Here is a 20,464-nt window from a genome sequence, read left to right as displayed (position 1 = left end):
CTGCTACAGTAATGGTGGGTGACCTCAATACCCCACACTCTCCTTTAGATAGATCATCCAAACTAGAAGTCAGCAGACTTCAGGGTTAACCTTTTCCATGGATCAAATGGACCGAATGTCTACAGAATATCCCATCCAACAAAGGAGTACACACACCCTCAGCAGCCCCTAGAACTGTCTCTAAAATAGACCACATTCTAGGTCACAAAGAGAGCCTTAAGAGCTGGATGGTGGTGGCGCACACCTTTAATCCCAACCTGCGGGAGGCAGAGGCAGGTGAATCTCTGAGTTTGAGGCCAGCCTGGGCTAACAGAGCAAGATCCAGGACAGCCAGGGCCACACAAACCCTATCTTGAAAAACAAACAAACAAACAACGGTAAGGACTAAATGGAGTTACTGCCAAATTATACCAAACCTTAAAGAAAGAACCAACAGATTACATCCTTAACAGAAATAGAAAAATAAATCTAAAATTCCTGTGGAATCACCACAAACCCCAAAATGCCAAAGCAATCCCTACGTACAAAGTGCAGGGTACTTGGGGAGGCTGAAGCAGAAGGATCATGAGGTTGAGGCTAGCCTGAGCTACCTAGGGAGGCCTTGTCAGTGGATCATGGATTTAAATGTGAGAAACGAAACTTATAGGAGATAACCTCTCTAACCTTGGGAAGAGTGAAGAGCTTGTATGACCCCAAGGGTAGCAGGCACAGAAACCAAGTTGGACTGATGAAAAGCCTTAGAAGGCAGTGGAAGGGCAAGCTACTGAATCATACTTCAGCAGGCAAGCCACACTCTGCCCAACCTCACATCTGACCAAGGTCTTTTACTGACAATATATAGTCCTCAAAGCTTGAAAGCTAAACAATGTGCAAACCAACTCTATGTCAAAAGTTGAGAGCAGATCTTTCAGCAGCAAGAAGATACTGATGGTGAGCCCATCCAATGATGTTCAGCATTAGCCATTGGGGAAAGAAGTTTCAATTGTGCTGATATACCCACTATTGCACTAACATTTAAAAACTGGCAATAGGGCCTTCAAGGGCACATAGCAAAGGGAAAGATATATTCAAACCTACAATTGAATCTATGCAATTCTATCCAATAGAAATGGAGACTTACCTTTACATATAAGCCTGCATGTGAGCATTCATAGTAACACTTGTAGTGTACAAAAACAGAAAGCACATTCTAAATGTTTTTCCCCATGAGGTAAATATTAAAACAAACTGGTTTGTCCATCCAGCCAACTTGTACTACTCAATGAAGGCAGAATTGGGGCTGGGGATACTGGAGAGGTGGCTCAGCTGTTCAGGGGACCCAGGCTTAGCTCCCAGTGCCAATGTTGGGTGGCTCATAACTAACTACTTTTAACTCCAGCCCCAGGGGACCCAGTACCCTCTTCTCAGCACCTAGACTCACACATGCACATTCCCACACACATATGCACATAATTAAAAATAAATAACTTTATAAGGGGCAAGCAGGTGGGTTATTGGGACATGGTACAAACCTAGATGTCTCTCAGGGAAGTGCTTAGTAAAAGCAAGTCTCTTTCAAGGAGTTATATGCTGTAGAATTCCTTATTTGTAACATCTTTTAAAACATTTTTCATAGCTAATAGGATTTCAAGTGTCCCCAACTCAAAGAAAAGACACAGATACTTGTTATAATCTGATCCCGGTACATTGTATATATGTGTTGAAATGTCACACTGTGACCTGTAAATAAACACATTTACTTTATGTTGATTAAAAATAAAAGCATGGGGGCTGGGAGATGATTGGTCATGTGTGTGCCTTGCAAGCGTGAGGACCTGAGTTTGAACTCCAGGCCCCACCTGAAAATGCTGGGCATAGTGGGTCACACTTGGAACCCCAGCACTGGGGAGGGAGAAACAGGAGGGTCCCTGAGGCCTCAGGCCATCAGTCCAACCTAATGGGTGACTCCAGGCCAGGGAGAAACCTTGTCACAAGGTGGTAGATGGCGTTTCTGAAGATGACACCAGGGTTGGTACTCCTGCCTCCATACATGTGCTGTGGCACACACACTACATGCCACACTCACAGACATGTGCTGTGGCACACACACTACATGCCACACTCACAGACATGTGCTGTGGCACACACACTACATGCCACACTCACAGATTGTGCTGTGGCACACACACTACATGCCACACTCACAGACATGTGCTGTGGCACACACACTACATGCCCACACTCATGGACATGTGCTATGGTACACATACTACATGCCCACACTCACATACATGAACATGCTCATACACTAAACATGAGATTTTAAATTTATTTAAATTTCAAATTTTAAATATTGAAATATTTCATACAAAATACTTTCCAATTTTTCTTTTCATAATTGTCTTGACTTAAAACAGGCAGTATTTTCAGCCCTCTGACCAACTTACTTTGTGTACTAGAAGACGCTTTCTTTGGACTCAGGGTGTTTCTCTTTGAACTGATAAAAATTTTAAGGGAAATATATTCAATTGAATTCAGATTTTAAAAAATCCTGGTGGTTTTCAGTTTAACTACCCTCTAAAGTTTACTGTAACAAACAGTCCATTATACCAGGCACCAGAGGAACTGGCGGTAAATGTGCTGATTGAGGGAAAACGAGTAATTAGCTAAGACTCTACACCCACGTGTCCCGGGTGGATTTGTGGTTAGCTTGGTGTGGCCTGACCACACTCCAGCACCATGGCTGTGCCCTACCAGCAGTTTTCAGGAGGCACTGGCTGACACACACCCACGCTGGTGCTAGCCGGGAATGCCTGGTCAGTGGCAGCGGCTGCCTGCTGTGAGAGCTGATGTCTGATATTTCTAAGCCTTGTCTGTCCCTCTCAGCCCGGACAGCCTGACCCTCTAGAGCTTCAGCGACAGCAGCAGACCAGGAGGAGGGCTCTTGCCAGAAAAAGAGCCCAAGAGCAGCTCCGACCACGAACACCTGAGCCTGTGGAGGGCAGAAAGCATGTGGACGTGCAGACGGGTACGTGACCATGCCGGGGGCAGCATGTCGGCCTGCTGGGACTTAGGTTTTCTTTCCTTCATGGTACTTAGGGATCATGTTACTGTGCTTGTCGGTGCCTCCCTAGTTACATGGTAGGAAGTCTGTTCAGGAAACAGACACACAGAGCACATGTTATTATAATGTTGGGAGTGCTAGAAGTAGGGATTTGATTTGATAAAAGAGTTTCCCGACGACTTCATTCTCTCCTAGCCTTTCCCCTGTATTATATGACTGTCTTAGTTAAGGTTGCTGTTGCTATCATGAAACACCATGATCAAAAGCAAGTTAGGAGGAAAGGGTTTATTTGACTTACACTTCCACTGTAAGCAGTCTGTCACTGAAGGAAGTCAGGACAGGAACTCAAAACAGGGCAGGGGACTGGAGGCAGGAGCTGATGCAGAGGCCACAGAGGGGTGCTGTTTACTTGCTTACGCCTCATGGCTTGCTCAGCCTGCTTTCTTATAGAACCCAGGACCACCATTGCAGAGACAGCACCACCCACAATGGGCTGGGCCCTCCCCTATCAATCACCAATTAGGAAAATGTCCTACAGACTTGTCCACAGCAGATCTTAAGGAAGCATTTTGTCGGTTAAGGTTCTCTCCTCTCAGATGCCTGTGTCAAGTTGACAAAATTAGCCAGCACAATTTCAAACTGGAATTATTACTCACAACCCAACATAAATCACTTAATTTCATCAAGACTGCCAGGAGAGCATTGCAGCTCTGTCTGGACATTTTACTTGTCTGTCAGAAAGAGAAAACCACTCATATTTAGTCACCGGCCCTTCACACTGGCCTCTCTCACCTTTGTGCTCCATGAGTGCACATAGATACCCCTAAAGCAGCTTCCAAGGTTTGCTGCTTCTCTCTCTACTCAGCTGTGCAGACTTTCATTATGGGGAGCTAGGAGGCCCTGAATTGAATGTGTAAATAGCAAAAGAAGGCCTGAGTGGATGTGTAAATAGAGGAAGCCCTCAGGGAATGTGTAAACAGCAGAGGAAGCCTTGAGTGAGTGTGTAAACAGCAGATGAAGTTCTGAGTAAATGTGTATTGTTGACATGGGCACCACCGTGTCAAGGACTAATGCTTCAGACCCACAGGAAATTGGCAAAGCCTTCTGCTGGTCTGAGTGTGAATGTTGACAGTGTGCAAGAATGAGTGTTTACAGGTGATTGACCAGTGTGGGCAAAGACTAGCAGCTGCAGATTCTCCTCCCAGATGCTTACATCCTGAGACTGCTTGCCTACAGACAGCTTCTACAGAGACGACGAGAACCACTTCCCACCCCCACCCATGTGGTCCATAATAAATGTTCTGAGATTCTGGGTTGCTGTGATAGCAGCTGCCACTCCATCAGAGTGGACACGGCCCACCGGACCCCAACTTTTCTGTACATATGTCTGTCTGTCCTTTCTTCATTCCCTTGATGCCCCAGTCAAGTTTCCAGGACCAAGCCATGCTGGACAAGGCATTTCCTGTTGACAGAGTCTTGGTACGCTTGGTGTTTCCTATAGACTGATGTGACTTGGGATTCTCCTATCCAGTGAAGACCATGAGCAGATTCGCCACGAAATATCTGAAGAAAAAGCAAAAAGAATAAAGTACTCTACTTCCCCCTGCCCTTGAGCCAAGCCTAGAATGAGTCAGTGTCAATGTGATTCTGACAACTAAGACTTAGTCTTGTCCTAGGTGTGTCAAAAAGCCACAAACGTGGCCAATACAAAACTGCAAACTCAAAACATGAGAGGTTTTACTAATTTTTTTTGTACCTTAATTGTGCAGATCTCAAGCATTAACTTTGTAGATGCCACATGATGTCATAACCACAGAAGACTGGCCACAGAGCTTCATACCAAATGAAATATTAAATGATACAGCCCTACTTTGTCTTTACTGCTGCCTCTGGCCCTTTACCTGTGACTCTCATGTTAAAAAGAGTCTGTGTGACAAGTAACTTTGATCCTTTTTGCACATGAGAAACTGAGGGCAGAGAGCTATATCTTGGCTGGATCCTGTGTTCAGCATTCAATACCAGTGTTCAAGTTCTTCATGTGCTGCCACATTGCCCCACCTCATCACGTTATTAATGTGACATTTATTTGTGTCTGTTTCTAAACTATGCATAGAGGGCATACCATACCAAAGAGCAAGTTGGTTTGGTGCATGATTCTTAAAATTCCCGGGCTCTTGACCCACTTATTATAGCAAATCCTGTATTTACTAGAGATGTAGCCTATGACTCACTGTGGATCCGAGGTAGGCCTTCAATGTGAAATCCCCCACCTCAGCCTCCTAAGTGCCGGGGCTGCAGGTGTGTGTCACCCTGCCTGATAACTTAATTCTATTTGTGGTAAGCTGACACTTCAAATATATGTGTATGCCTAAAATAAACCGTAATTAATTGTAAGCCAATGTACATAATGTTCTTCCTAGAATTATACCTTGAAGAAATTGCTGACCGTATAGTGGAAGTCGACATGGAATGCCAGACAGATGCATTTCTGGACAGACCACCAACTCCACTCTTCATTCCTGCCAAAACTGGCAAAGATGTGGCCACTCAAATACTAGAAGGAGAGGTATGGTACATCCTTCTGGCTCCCCTCTTCCTTCAAAGATGGCATACAATTAGGCTCAGGTAAAGCTTCATAGATGCAAGAGCTATTTCACAATCAAATTCACTTTTTGGATTTCTTTCAAGGTATTACCTAAAGTGGTTTTATCCTGTAGTGCCAAGAAATGGTTTTAGGTACACAATTTTTATTGTTCCTACTTGCAGATTAAAAAATAAAATCGAAGTTGGGGATTTAGCTCAGTGGTAGAGAGCTTACCTAGCAAGTGCAAGGCCCTGGGTTCGGTCCTCAGCTCTGAAAAAAGTAAAATAAAATCAAATCATTACACACATTTTTACACATTCCATTTTGCTTACATACTTACTTACGTATGTACCTAAGATTTGTCCTGAATAAGGAAGACTACTACTCTTTACATAAGAGAGTCCACTCTTGGTGACTCCACAAGTCACTATGGAGTATCCAACTTTTATGAAGGTGTTATCTGTTTAAAAATTCTGGATGACCTTCTCGTGTACATGTGGACTGCGTGAGTAGGTCGGTTTATGGAATAAGAGGTAATGATGACATGAACAGTGGTGTGGAGAAGTGAGAAGAAGGCACTGCATAGACAGTTTTGACTGTTAGGCAAGAGTCACTGCAGATGGGACTGTTCTTCTCGGTCCTTAGTCAATAAATGTAGCAGAAGAAAGACAGTATGAAAGACCAGGACATTTCCCTTTAGTCTCAGAATTCTATCTTAAACTCAATGAGAATTGGAGTTCATGTTGATGAACGTAGACCTCTTTCATTATTCTGACTTAATCAGGATGCTCTTCTGTGTGCCTTGTGGGTTGCTCTGAGAGTGAACACACAGTGGTAGTGTAGAGTCTGGCACAGACGACACACCCACCTTCACTCTCTCGTTACACACTGGGCTCAAGATTCAGATCCTGTTTGCTCGCTCTTGTGTTTCAGCTCTTTGACTTTGACCTTGAAGTCAAACCAATGTTACAAGTTCTGGTGGGGAAGACAATTGAGCAGGCCCTTCTGGAAGTGATGGAGGAGGAGGAGCTGGCCAACCTGCGGGCCAGTCAGTATGCATATGAGGAGATCCGGAACGTTGAGCTGGCTGAAGTACAGCGGCTGGAAGAGCAGGAGAGACGGCACCGAGAAGAAAAGGTGGAGCTGTCTGTCTGTCCGTCTGTCCGTCTGTCTGTCTGTCTTGCTCTTTTCCTTCCTCTCTTATTTCTTTGGGAATGAACCCAGGGCCTTCCACCCTTTATGTGTGATATCCAAAGCTGTTCTGTAGTCTTTTGGCTTACATATATCATGTATATCGTGATATCATGAAGCTAGTGACCCTTTGAAATACACATGAAAAAGACCCACAGTGTTTGTTGCTCAGGTCTCTCCTGTAGAGCATAAATCTTTCATGGTTGACTTACACTTTGTAAATTCCACCTTCTGTTAATGTATCTAAGTCAACTTCCAAAAGCTCCCGATGAGATTTAGGTTCCTATGTTACATGTGTCTAGACTAGATGGTGCTCTTAAACACCAAGGGTTTGGAAGGAGTACTAGAGGAAGAAGTGCCTGCATTTGCCATCACTGGCAGCTGAAAGACGAAAGGACAGAAAGAAGTAGGGTGCTGGGGGTCAATGGGGGGTAATCAGCAGAGAATGCTAAGTCTTTTTCTTGGTGGTCAGGCTCGGGTTTCCAAATTATGTTTATGAATCTTCAATAAGAAAGGTTTTATAACTCATTTTAATAAAGTGTATCAACCTGCATCTAGACAAATCTCTATTTAATCATACTTAAGGGTCTTTCTGGTATTGACAATGGCTATCACTCTTTCTTATCCACTGAATAAACACAAAGTAGTGCCAGAATACTTAAATCAATGAGAATTGTCTCCCAAACAGCCCACAGTACTGTGAAGAAAATTTTTTGGAAAATTCTACTCAATACTTAATCAACTATATTTTATATTTTCTTCCAAAATTACTAATCTTTTACATGAACATAGGACTTATAGTGAGAAATGTTCCTGTGCAGACCTTTGCTTGCATATATAAAATAGATACTGACTATAGAAGCTATATTAAAGTAATAAAAAATTTACCAAAAAATAGATGTCATGGGAAAAACTCTAGAATATAAGTCATCTAGATTTGGATATGTTTTTACACCTTGAAAATAGATGATTTGACAAATATATTAATGCCCCCACTTCTGTATAAGCACATAGAAAACCATTCATTAGCTTTATAGATGTTATGTGACCTACAGGCGACAACCACACAAAACAAGCTTTCATGATCTTCAAGGCCATTTCAGCTTTGTCAATTCAGAGATACTAAACACGTCAGACCGTTGGCCTGTGGTCTTTGGTGGAAGATACCGAAGGATAGAATCACATGTCAGTACTACTCTATGATGTTACTAATAAAAATGTATGTCGTTTTCTATCATAGTTGTTTTAGACAAAGTCTTCCTGTGTAACCCAGGAGAGCATTTAACTTGCCATTCTCTTGCCTCAGTCTCCCAAGTTCAGGGATTAAAGGTGTGTGCCAGTGCATCCAGCTGCCATTGTCTTTTTAATAGCATGCATACAGTTAAGCATAGACATTATGAAAATGGGTCAGGAGATGAGTTTTACTTAGGTCCCTTTATTTCTTTGGAAACTCAATGCCCACTAGCTGCTCATTGCACTGAGTCCTTGACAGACACCTTGCTGACCACTTTCTACAGCTGTAGACTCTTCCATATACTTAGCCTCACTAGTTCCAGTGCTCAAGAAGACAGAATATTCAGATATCCTCATGCAATGACATCTTTCTCTTGGCAGGAACGCCGTAAGAAACAGCAGTGGGAAATTGTACATAAGCACAATGAGACGTCACAGAAGATCTCTGCTCGTGCGTTTGCACAGCGGTACCTGGCTGACCTTCTCCCGTCTGTCTTTGACAGTCTCAGGAACAGTGGCTACTTTTATGATCCAGTTGAAAGAGGTTTGTGGAAACTTTTGTTAGATTCACTGTTACACTGAGAATACTCTCACTGCTTCAAATGTATTTCATGTGCCCAAACTTTTTTTTTTTTGTTGTTGTTGTTGTTGTCCAGGCCAGCCTCAAACTCATGATCCTCCTACCTCCTTCTCTTCTTCCTCCTCCTCCCCAGGGGTGCTGGAAATACAGGTATGTGCCACCATGCATTGCCTCATGACCATTTTTATTTTAAATTGGAATGTTTATATTTCTGAAACAAAAGTCAGTTATAGTTGTTTAAATATTGTTTATTATGATGAAAATTTGCTATTATGAAACTTATTGTATCACACCCTCTGAATATGTACCATCATTAGATAGATATCAAAAGAAAATCTTAAATATTTAAAGTAGTGTATTATAAAGGTGTTGATTGAGGATAGTAGCATCTGTTTATTGAGAAGTAGGATTATATATTAGAATGAACAATGGACTTGATGTCAGAAACATGAGTTTAGGTCTCAGTTTCATTAGCTTTATGACCTCCAGTTTCTTCTTTGAAATGATGAAATTTTTAGGAATTAAATCATAAAGTACATGAAATTTTATATGCATAGATTCGTTCTATAAGTTCTGTTTCTCTAGAGAACCTTGACTACCACATATTTTGGCACTAAATGTGGTTCTAGAGCAACAAAAGTATAAGGATGATTTTTCTAAAAGTATCTGGAACATTCCAGGCAATAGTGGAACAGTCCTTTAATCCCAGCACTCAGGAGGCAGAGGCAGGTGGATCTCTGAGTTCAGGGCCAGCCTGGGCTACCAAGTGAGTTCCAGGACAGCCAGAGCTGCACAGGGAAACCCTGTCTTGAAAAAACAAAAAGAAGAAGAAAGAGGAGGAGGAGGAAGGAGGGAAGAGGAAGAAGGAAGTATTTGGAACAGATTTTTCTGGTTGCCAACACATACAGTTACTAAAGCCTCTCTTAGAAGCATGGGGAGCAGTAGAGACCTGTGATGTGAACTATTTAACAGACTTATCTAAACAAATGCATTTGAGTGACCTATTGTGAGAAGCAAGGAATTTAGTGACACTGTATGTGAAACTTTGATAATTTGGGGAAAAATAAGAAAAATGATTATGCTAGTTGGTTGCTCCTAGCCTCTCTGGATAAATTGACAAAACGATGAGTTCCATGATAAAATTAACCAGCTGCTAGCATCTCAGGTGGCGAAGGATAACAGTGAACTCAGTGATAAAACTGGTTGGCTCAAGATGTGTATAAAAGTCTAGAGGGTTCTGAGTATGTGCAGAAGAGAGTCTTTCTCCAGCAGCCACAGAGCTCAAGTTGCAGAAATCAAGCTGAAGCCCTCATTAGAACACTGGCCAAATCCAACAGAAATTCCAGTGCAGCTTCAGGGCGACAGCGGCTGAAACCTGAGCATTCATTGGTAAAGAAGGACATCCTGTAACTTGGGATGGAGATGTGTGGGAGAACCCCACTGAGGCTGAGAACTGAATCTCCCCTGAGGAAGCCTCTGCACCCTTAGCAGAAGATGTAGCCTCACTCCTGGTACCAAAATCTGTATTAGTCAGGGTTCTCTAGAGAAACAGAACTGATAAATAGACTGAATCTATGCATATAAAAATGGTATTTGTCAGAGCGGCTTATCCAATAAGTAATTTGGTCCATGAGGCTGGATGTCTCACTGGTCTTCAGTATATGTTGGAATCCTGAAGAAGGCTCTAATGCCAAGGATGGGATGAACTTGCCAGTGAGCATGAGGGCAAGCAGACAAAAAGCCAAAGCTTCCTCCCTCCCTGTCCTTTGTATAGGTTGCCACCAGGAAGTGTGACTCAGGTTTTAGGTGGGTCTTTCACCTCAAATAATCCAATCAAGGAAAAGAGCCCTCACAAATGTGGCCAGTTGCTTCTGCTTTAGTTAATTCCAGATGTAATCCAGTTGACAACCGAGAATAGCCAGCTCAGGTGTATTTAGGTCTCAGGTTAACATGGAACTGCAGCTCCATTGTTCTCCTCCCATCCTGCCTTTCCTTCTACCTAGTGTGTCATTCATCTGTCACTGTGACAAGACACCTGGGGTGATCACCTTAAAGGGATGAAAGATTGATTTTATGCAGGGTTCAGGAATTTCAATACAGATCCATACACAGGCATTTGACTCCCTTGTTTCTGGGCCTTTGTGGGAAATCCAAACTGTTACAGTAAAGAAAAGGGACGTGGTCCTAATAGCCCTTCAAGAGCACATACTTCCCGAAGATGTACTTCAACTAGGCCCCACCTTCCAACATACCATCACCTGGGAAACATGAACTTTGGGGAAATAGTTAAGATTCAAACCATAAGAGTTGACCTCTTGCTATTTGTCACAGAGAAAAGTAACATTTGTTTTGTTTTTGTTTTGTTTTTGTTTTTGTTTTTGTCTGTTACATAGTTTAAAGCTTGAAAATAAAAATCTTACGTGAGATACTTTATAATAGCAAGTACTGTATTCTCTCACTCTCTATTATCATCCTATTAAATAGATTCCCTAAAAACCACCTTGAGAGTGTAGATTTAATGGGCAGTCTTGGTGAAGTCTTGCACAGTGGATCTCCCACTGAAGTTGGAGGAGTGCTGCTAACAGAAGCGCCTAGTCTCCACCTCATCTGCAGTGCTTTCTAGATGCCCCTTCTCAGATACTCTCTCAGCTGGTCCATTCCATTGGCTCTGGCCTCAAAGGAATTCTTTCCCAACAATGCTCATGCCCAGGCTTGTGTCCCACTTGAGTAGGGTTTCCCCAGATCAGCTCTTCTCTCTACCCATCTGTACCCTGTGGGTATAGCTGTATTTTGACTCTGTGGCAACCTCATGATTTGCTAACACCGCTTCTGCAGTAAAGGGAAACTGAGCAGGGCATGTATAGAGAACACAGCCAAAGTCAGGCTGTGTGAAGAGTCTGTCTGATGTTTTCTGTTGAGAAGACAGTGCTGCTGAGCAGCATTACATCGGGGAAGCACATACTGTCTAATGACCTGCAGAAATGGCTTAATGCAACTCTTTATTGCAGATATTGAGGTAGGATTCCTTCCGTGGCTCATGAATGAAGTTGGAAAAACCATGGAACACAGCATGGTGGGAAGAACCATGCTTGACAGTAAGTTATTTGAGATAAAAGCTGTTTCTAAACTTGTCAGTGGGGAGAGGGAGTGAGGAAGGAATGTTAGTGGTGGTAGTGGTTCTTACACTTGGCATATCAGTTGTATTAACAAGGGTGCGGGCTCCACCTCTGTTGTCTGGGTTTCCTATCACTGCCTCATGTAATACCTTCTGGTGTTGCTTTCCAGAGATGCAAAGGACATAACCTGTTCAATGCATTGATTGAGAGCTGTTGTATGTGCTAAATTTATAAAGGTTAACGGGAAGGGGGAAAGGCCTAAGTGAGGCTTTCTACCCATCTATAAGGAAAGTATGGAAACTCATGACCTCTGAACTTTTCAGTGTTGATCCGTGAAGTGGTGGAGAGAAGGCTAAACAATTACGAGCGTAAGGAAGACGTACAGCCCTCTGCGAGGTTGGGTAATGTGTTTGGTGGTGCTGACTCAGCGATGACAGATCCCTCGGTGAGTTTAGAATTGCAGGAGCCAACCATATCCCAGAGCCAGAAGCCATTTTTAGAGAGAGACTCCACACAGAGAACACCATCCCAAGAGAAGAAGCCCATGGAAGAGGGGGAGCCTTCTTGGCAGACTGACCAAGAGGAATTGAAGGAGCCTGTGGGCGAGGGGCGCTCACAGTCAGAAGAGTTCTAGGAGGCAAGAAGCAGTTCGGCAGCTGGTCAGTAATATATAGTCAGGTACTGGTGCATGCGACCCCAGACGTTAGAAATTATGTGATATTTATCCATCAAATCAATTATAACACAAAATAAAACTGATAAAGACACTTCATTTATTTAACAGACTATTCGAAGACCATTTGTCATACTAATTAGAGTCTTGTCTAATTACTAGTTCCCTATCACTGTCATTTGTAACTAGGAAGTGCATCTTTTCTCAGTCATTCTAATTTCGTGATTAATTCCTTTTTGGTAAGCCTCTTATCTCCTGGCAGATAGTAGTGCTTTAAGTGTGTCTTCTCTGTAGGAAACTCCCCCACTCACTTTGTAAAGAATACCTGAGTGCTCCTGAAGGCTGAGCAAAGACCCAGCTCTGGTTTGTGTAAAACTAAGCACCACCCCTCCACCTTCGGTATTTAAGGCAGGCTTACTAGCTGCTCTCAACGGGTTACATTCTTGCTTCTGTCTTTTTCCGCATTTCATCCATAGGAAATGTTTAGGCAACACCAGTAAAAGCCAACGCCGCTGTCTCTCCCTCCACGCACATGCCTCCATTGTAGCCAGCTCCTTTTGTGCGTTATTTAGGTCTATTCATGTTCCAACATTTAGAAAGTATAGGCTTTGACTTTGTAGCTAATAAATGTGTTGTTTACATAGTTTATCCTTTACCAAACAGTATGTCTTCTTTCCATACTAGTGTTTACATAAATTGTCTCTTTAAAATGTGGCAGGGTGTTGGGTGCTATAGATTGCTGCGGTGTACACCGGAGTACACTCAGCTCATTCACAGCGTTTCCTGAAGTAGTGAAAAGCACAGATGACTTCATCAGTCTTAACTACATCAGGCAGGCAGGCGTTTGGTCTAGCCTTAGAATGCTGGAGGAGATAGACTCTGCAGTCATTTGAAATGGTCTGACTTATTTACATATCTACTGTAATTTCTGAAGACCAGTACAAGAATGTGTATGTGATTATAAATATAAATGAGTGTACCCAGTTCCCTGTGTATTAGATCACAACACTGTCTAAACCTCATGGAAACTTCCTGAGTCATAGAATGATGTTTCTATTCCCATCTTCCTGTAGTTTACTCTGCCACAGACACAGTGGAGTACCTGCTGTGTCAGGTCTCAAGCAGGAGGACAGACCATAGAGGCCAACAGTCCTGAATGAAATGTGTTCCCTTTCTCATAGTCTGTAATGGAGTTGACTCGAGTGCATGATAAAAGACCCCCGGCAGAGTTAGGAAGGTAGAGTGATGGGCCACAGACAGCAGTGTAGTGTGTTACGGGACTGCCACCAGACCCCAGCCAGGACTCTGACCTGACGTGCTGCCTCCTCTGCCCTCTGCCCTGGGGAGGCACAGACTACAAATCTGAGGTACTGCACTGCAGAACTCCAAACATTCATGTCACCCTTGTTATCCACTTCTGGGCTACTTCAGCCACATTAAACAGTCATTGTCCTAAAATTTGTGACATACTGATATTAACAAAAAGACCAAAAAACTCTGATTAGGGTTGCTGCTAGTTATTATTTTAATTAAATTTAATAAATTTAATTGTAAAAAATAATTTTTAAATGAAATAATTTAAAATTATTACTGAATTTGAAGCTGACTACTTTCTGCAACTGTTACTATCCTTTATAAAATCTAGTCCATTCAACATTTTACAACAATTTGTTCTTTGACAACTTCCAACATATATATGTGTGTGTGTGTGTGTGTGTGTGTGTGTATAATGTACATAATTCATTAGAATTACTTATATCCCCCGCTCTCTTTTATCTCCCTCCCACCCCACCGGCCCACTCCTCCTCCCTACAAAACCCTTTCCCAAATCTGTGTGTTTTGTGACCCACTGAGTTTAACTAAGGTCATCTGTGTGTCCATGGGTTTAGAACTGTCCACTGGAGCCTGATGGAACCAAAGACTCCCCTTCTCTCAGATCTCTCAGTAGCCAAGAGTTAGAGGCCCTATGACCCCCTCCCTCTTCATGACTGTTGACAGGGCCTGTCTCGTGCAGCCTCAGGACAGAACATGGCAGCTGCTGTGAGTTCAGGATTATGATAGCTGTGTTGTATTCAGAAGATGGCGTTTCATAGCCCTTGTCTGTCTTCCAGCTCCCACAGTCTTTCTGCACCCCTTCTAGAGTGGCTCTTCATTGGGGTATGAAATACCTTGTTTAGGGCTGACCTCTCAACCATCAGTTATTCTCAACACCTTGAACAGCCGTGGGATTCTGCAAAGAGAGACTTCTCTGGTAAGGCTGAGAATACCCTTTGTCTTGTCTGTGGATATGAACAAAGGTATTTAGAAGACAGCTTGAGCTGTTAAACAGTAGTCAGTCACTGCTAGGGCTTATGACCACCCCAGCCATGTGCTCTGACCACTTTACAGATGTTTTGCTAGACATACAATGTATGCTGTGTAATTCCATGATTTATTGAAATACATGTGAATCCAAAGACCCCACACTGAGACAGGCTTAGCCTTGTCCCCAACCCGCTCCATCCTAGAGAGAGAAATAAGTGAGAGTTCAAGGTATTGTACCCGAAAGAAAAAGAAACCAGTTATATCATCTGGAAATAAGACCTAAGTGAAAAGTTTGAATCAAGTTTATGAAGTGTTATTTCAGGCATGTTCAGGGTCTTGTGAAAATGTGTGTCTGGGAGACTTGCCATAGCCATAAGCAGCTGCACAAATAGGGGAGAGTGTAGACATCTTCATCTCCATTATTTACCAACGTCTGCTGCGCTCCTTCCATGGATCCGTCCTTCCTCCTCTTTCAGCTGGCACTGAGATGACAGCGAGTAAGTGACGCGTGTGTGCTCAGCATACAGAGGTTGCAATCTTGGCAGTAATCCCCACAATACTAAACAGAGCAAAGCTAGAATGTCATTTTCTTAATCACTAGGTTTAAGCCATGAAACGGGGACTAACATGGCCTGGGAGTCCCTCCATGAACTTGCAGGGTGCAAACTGGCCCAAGCTAGACCCTCTAGGCTGGACTCTGCACCTGCAAGGAGCTAAGCCTCACCTCTGAGGACTTTTCCTTCCTCAAAGCTTTCCTTTGTAAAATTGGGAAGAGAACTCATTTATTGGTCTTTCAGTAAAAAATTTAAATTATAAAAAAAAATTTTTTTTAATTATACAGAAGGAAAAACATTTGAAGCATATGATTCTTTTTAAAGTCAATGAGGGGTCACAACTGGGAAAGGACTACCTTATACACTCTATCAAAATGTTAATGGCACCTATTTCTTCTACCCCAGCAAAGTTTCATTTTCTTAGGTTGGCAAAACCATCAAACACATCAGCCAATTGTATCTAATTCTGATCCCGTATGTTCTGCCTACTGTAGAAAGTTGCCATGTTCTCCCTCATCCTTTGTTCATGTGTATTTTATAGCTAAGTAGCCTTGGCCATTTTCCTCACTAGATCTAACGTGAAGGCTTCATTTCCCCATTGATGGAACCAACAGTCGACATGGTTCTCTTCCAACAGTAATGTCCAGATCTAACCAGAGTCTGGCAATTTTAACTCATTTTTAAAAGTAGAGTTCAAGTTTTTGTTAGTATATTGTTCGTGGTTTTTAGAAAATAAACTTTGGAGTATATTAATATTCATATTTACCACTAGAGGTCAGTAAAGCTCCGTGTCAAAGTTAACTTTGCTCCACTTCAAATCTAATTTAATGGCCATAAGAAAGCTTGACATGCAGACACAATTCATCATGTACCTGTGCCACATTATTCAGCCGCAGAGAGATGGAATCTTCGCAGCAGCAGGCGAAGGGCTGCAGCTGGCTGTTACCATGTTAAGCGAAATCAGACAGACTCAGACAGGTCCCAGATTTTTTCCTCTTGCATGTAGACTTCAGCTTTAAACCTGTGGTGTGTCCATCTGTGTGCGTCTGTGTTTGTGCTGTGTGTGATGTAGGGAAGGAGCTGAGAGGCAGGGAAGTGGTTCTAGGGAGGGAGGAGTGAAGAGTTGTGAGCGGTGAAAGCAGAAAGGCGACAGTGTTGGGGAGGAGGGCACAGGGAGAAGGGACGAGGGCGGAGAGTGTACAACGACATAGATGTGGAAATGCCATGAGCCTCATTGTTCTGTACACTAGGGAAAGTGTTTCAAAATGCATTGCAGTCCTTGGAGGCTCAGCCCCTCATCGAGTAGTTACCTTGTTCTAATGCTGTCTGCCAGCTTTGTTGGGGTGCCAGACTCTTAAAATGATTATTTGAGGTTAGGCTTCTGCTGTACTCACTAACTCCAGTCTTTATCCCAAGTCTGGATCCTTAAGAGATGGCCATTCTAATCAGCTACCCTTGTTACTACCACATGGGAGGTGACATGCCATGGGCACCCGGTGAGGTCAGCACAGCTTGCCGGAGTCAGCTCTCTCCTTTCCTCATGACTTGGTGGCCGGCACCTTCACAGACTAAGTGAGCTCCAGCCCTGGGCTTGCTTTATTCGCTCTAACAATGAGAGAGTTTTTGCTTCATGGGCTAGGGAACTACTCTTTCGAATTCAGTTCTGCCCCCTGCCCAGGCAGTGGGAAATGCTTCGTCAATTACTTACTCTTGACATTCATCAGTAGCAGTCTTTGTACACCAAGTGAAAAGCTATCCAGAGCCCAGGAAAAGGGAACTGCCGTCAAGCCTGACACTCTTGAGTTCAAACTCTGGGACCCACACAGCAGGAGAGAGAGGACTCCTGCAAGTTGTCATCTGGCCTCCATATAGGTTCTGTGGCATGAACTTATACACACATACACATGTACACTAAATATAAAAGTGTTTAAAGCCTCCCATTTCTAACTTTGGCTGTGATCATGCCTCCATGATCATATCAGCACAGTTACAAACCCCAGTAATTTTCTCTTTCTTCCTTCAGTGCTCTCTCACTGAACTATTACTCTCCTAGTTTTTCCTCATATGGCATAGCTTTCCAACCTCCCACCCTCTCCTCTAACTACTGCCATGGAGCTTCTGTTTTCTCAGGTTCCTCTCGCGTGTGTCTTTGTCCATATGCTGTTATAGCTGTGACCGAACTCACTAAGGAGTGCTATAAGACTCTCCTCACCCAGGATTTAGATAGACATCTAAATGAACATCCTCTGTCTCCAATATATGCAAACAAGCGTCTACAACAGTAGTTCTCAACCTGTGGGTCATGACTCCCTTTGAGATATTGAACCAACCTTTCAGAGAGCTCTCCTAAGACCATTGGAAAGCACAGATATTTATATTACAATTCATAACAGAAACAAAATTACAATTATGAGGTGGCAAAGAAAATAATCTTAATGGTTGGGATCATCACGACATGTATTAGGGAGGTTGAGAACCATTGTTCTAGAACACAGGGAGAAGATCAAAGTAATTTTGAGTAAGTACAGCATCACAAAGTACACACACACACAGTGCCTCGAATCCCCATGGCCTACTCCACAATTACTAACCATTTGGCTCCACAGCAAGTTAAAGGTGACATTATAAGGTCTCCTTCTTGCTATGAGCATAATGGAGCTAACAGTCACAAAAGAAAAGACATAGAAAGATGTTTCCTAATGTATAACAGTCTAGGCTAAAGCAAACGTCCTGCAGTTCATCCTAAGCATACCATTATATTATGGGAGAGAAGAGGAATTAGCAAATACAAAAGGGACACACCAGCACCAGCACTTCAAATGGTGGAATAAGGACTTCTCCAAGTCTGCTCCTCCACAAAAGTGATGGAGGCAGGCAGGCAAAAATTACCCAAATCAGCATGTTTGAGAGTCTGGACTTGAGTCAAGGATTCGCAGCAGTGAGTCTGCTTGTTGTTGGAGACGACGTCTCAGCAAACTCGATGGCATTTGCCCTGTCGCAGGCTTGTTTCGGCCCCATGGCCATGGAGACCAGCAGACTCAGGCCATACCAGCTGACATAACAAGTAGCCTAGCACTTGTTCCACTCAAGGGAGCAGAATAGGTTCAGTGTCCCTCCAAGCCACATTCCAAAGACACTTGTCACTGTTTGACTTCGTGTCAGCTCCCTGGAAAAGCCCAGTTTTAGGGCCTGACTCTATTTGATTTGACTCAGAGTTTGCTCATTAACAAAGGCCCTAACACCAGGGCATTGTTAGTACCTAGTTTACACCAGCAGTGAGTGTAACATGACATTTACCTAGGACAGAGCCGGTGGCAGGAGCAGTGAGAGCAGGATCAGGAGCAGGTGGATGGGATGGCCATGGGGAGCTTTGAACAGCGTAGACATATTCCCGGGAACTGTATGTGGGGGACTATGCAGCCCAGGGAAGACTTGAGACAGCATGGGTCCCTCACCTGACTGACCTTGAGGGTCACACAGGTAGGAAATGAAGGCATACCCCACCCCATCTAGAGCCTCTCAGCAAAGCAGACTTAATGATCCTCTTCAGTCTCTAGAGGCCAGCCAGATGCTTGGTGGGGAAAGTCACTTGCACCAAGCATAATGACCTGAGTTCAGTTCCCCAAGACCCATGTAGGAGAGGGAGAGTACGACTCCTGAATGTTGTCTTCTGACCTTTAGGCACAGTGGCATGCACACCATGCACACCACACACACCCACACACACCCACACACACAGAAGAGTGTTTTCTTAAAGAAGCATTTTTAATATGTATTCTAATTGCTGACCCACTAACTTTACTAAACAGACCCCAGTGGTCACAGACATCAGAGAAGAGAATTTGACAGCATTTTTATAGGAGGGTTATTATAAAGAATAATAGAAAAAACTGCAACAAAAACTCAAAAATAGGAGTGGGACAAGAGTCTACCTTCCAAAATACTATGTTATACTTACTCAACATGTACCATACTTACCAAAAAAAATTACAAAACATACAAAATCAGAATGTATATCCAAGTGAAAGAACACAGGGCAGTCTGCAGAAGCTGTGTGAGGAAGTCTAGATTTTCAGCTTACCAGAAAAAAATAATTGAATCTTCTACATGTTCAAAGAGTTGAAAGAAACAAAAAATGTCCGGAGGACTAAAATATGAGGATGTGGTCTCATCAAATAGCAAAATCAGTGAAAAGTCAGAACCAGTGGGGCTTGAGAGATGGCTCAGAGGTTAAGAGCACTCACTGCTCTTCAGAGGACTACAGTTCCACATTGTGGCTCACAATAGTCTGCAACACCAGTCCCAAGGGATCTGCCGCCGCCGCCTTCTGGCCTCTTCAGACACCGGGCACACATGTGGTATACAGATATACAAACAAGCAAAACACCCATATACACAAAATAAAAATGAAATCTTAAAAATATAAATAGGAGTCGGGACCAAGAAGAACCAAGTGGGAATTCTGATGTTCAAAAGTACAGTTACTGAAATGAAAACTTCTTTCCAGGACTTCCATAGCAGGTTTGATCTGTGGAAGAAGGAATCCCTGAAACTGAAGTTAAGCCAAATAAAATAAATCTAATCTGAACAGGAAGAAAGATGAGTGAAGGAAAATAAAAAGAGCTTCAGAGACCTGTGCAGAGATGTCAGGAATACCAGGATGTGCACAGAGACCCAGAGACCTGTGCTAAGCCTTCAGGAATACCAGGATGTGCACAGAGCCCCGGAGACCTGTGCAGAGCTGTCAGGAATACCAGGATGTGCACAGAGACCTGTGCAAAGCCTTTAGGCATACCAGGATGTGCACAGAGCTCCAGAGATCTGTGCAAAGCTGTCAGGATAACAGGATATGCACAGAGCCTCGGAGACCTGTGCAAATCTGCCAGACATATCAAAATGTGCATAGAGAATACGAGATGGAAAGACAAGTCCAGAAGAGGATTTGAAGACACATGGCTAAAAACTTACACACAGTGGAAACTACTGGGTTTTCATATCCAAGAGGCTCTGTGAACTCTCACTGAATAAAGACATCTACTTGGGGATGTGCCATAGACTTCCAGGGACCAAGGAAATCTGGAGGGTAACAAGACAAACACCACTCATGTGCATGGGCTCCTCCAATCACCGGCTGACCTTACAGTGTACAGACATCATGGGGTCGGAAGGCAGTGGAGAGGTAGGTG

At 43.3% G+C, this 20,464-nt stretch overlaps 1 protein-coding gene across 2 annotated transcripts in view; it reads left to right on the top strand.

Moving 5' to 3' along the window:
- Rsph3 (radial spoke head 3) overlaps nt 1-20,464 on the top strand; it is a 48,029-nt gene that overhangs the window by 15,919 nt on the left and 11,646 nt on the right. Inside the window, exons 3-8 of one of the 2 annotated variants that reach the window (XM_036168521.1) lie at nt 2,866-3,007; nt 5,464-5,609; nt 6,561-6,764; nt 8,433-8,595; nt 11,640-11,726; nt 12,071-12,192. In XM_036168521.1, coding sequence (XP_036024414.1) covers nt 2,866-3,007; nt 5,464-5,609; nt 6,561-6,764; nt 8,433-8,595; nt 11,640-11,726; nt 12,071-12,192 — 864 coding nt within the window. Of the gene's footprint in view, nt 1-2,865; nt 3,008-5,463; nt 5,610-6,560; nt 6,765-8,432; nt 8,596-11,639; nt 11,727-12,070; nt 13,076-20,464 lie in introns of those variants that run through there. The other variant, XM_036168520.1, reaches the window with a different exon arrangement.

This window comes from Onychomys torridus, chromosome 19, assembly GCF_903995425.1.
Source record: "Onychomys torridus chromosome 19, mOncTor1.1, whole genome shotgun sequence".
In the NCBI taxonomy this organism is placed as follows: Eukaryota; Metazoa; Chordata; class Mammalia; order Rodentia; family Cricetidae; genus Onychomys; species Onychomys torridus.
This window is presented reverse-complemented; position numbering and strand designations above follow the sequence as displayed.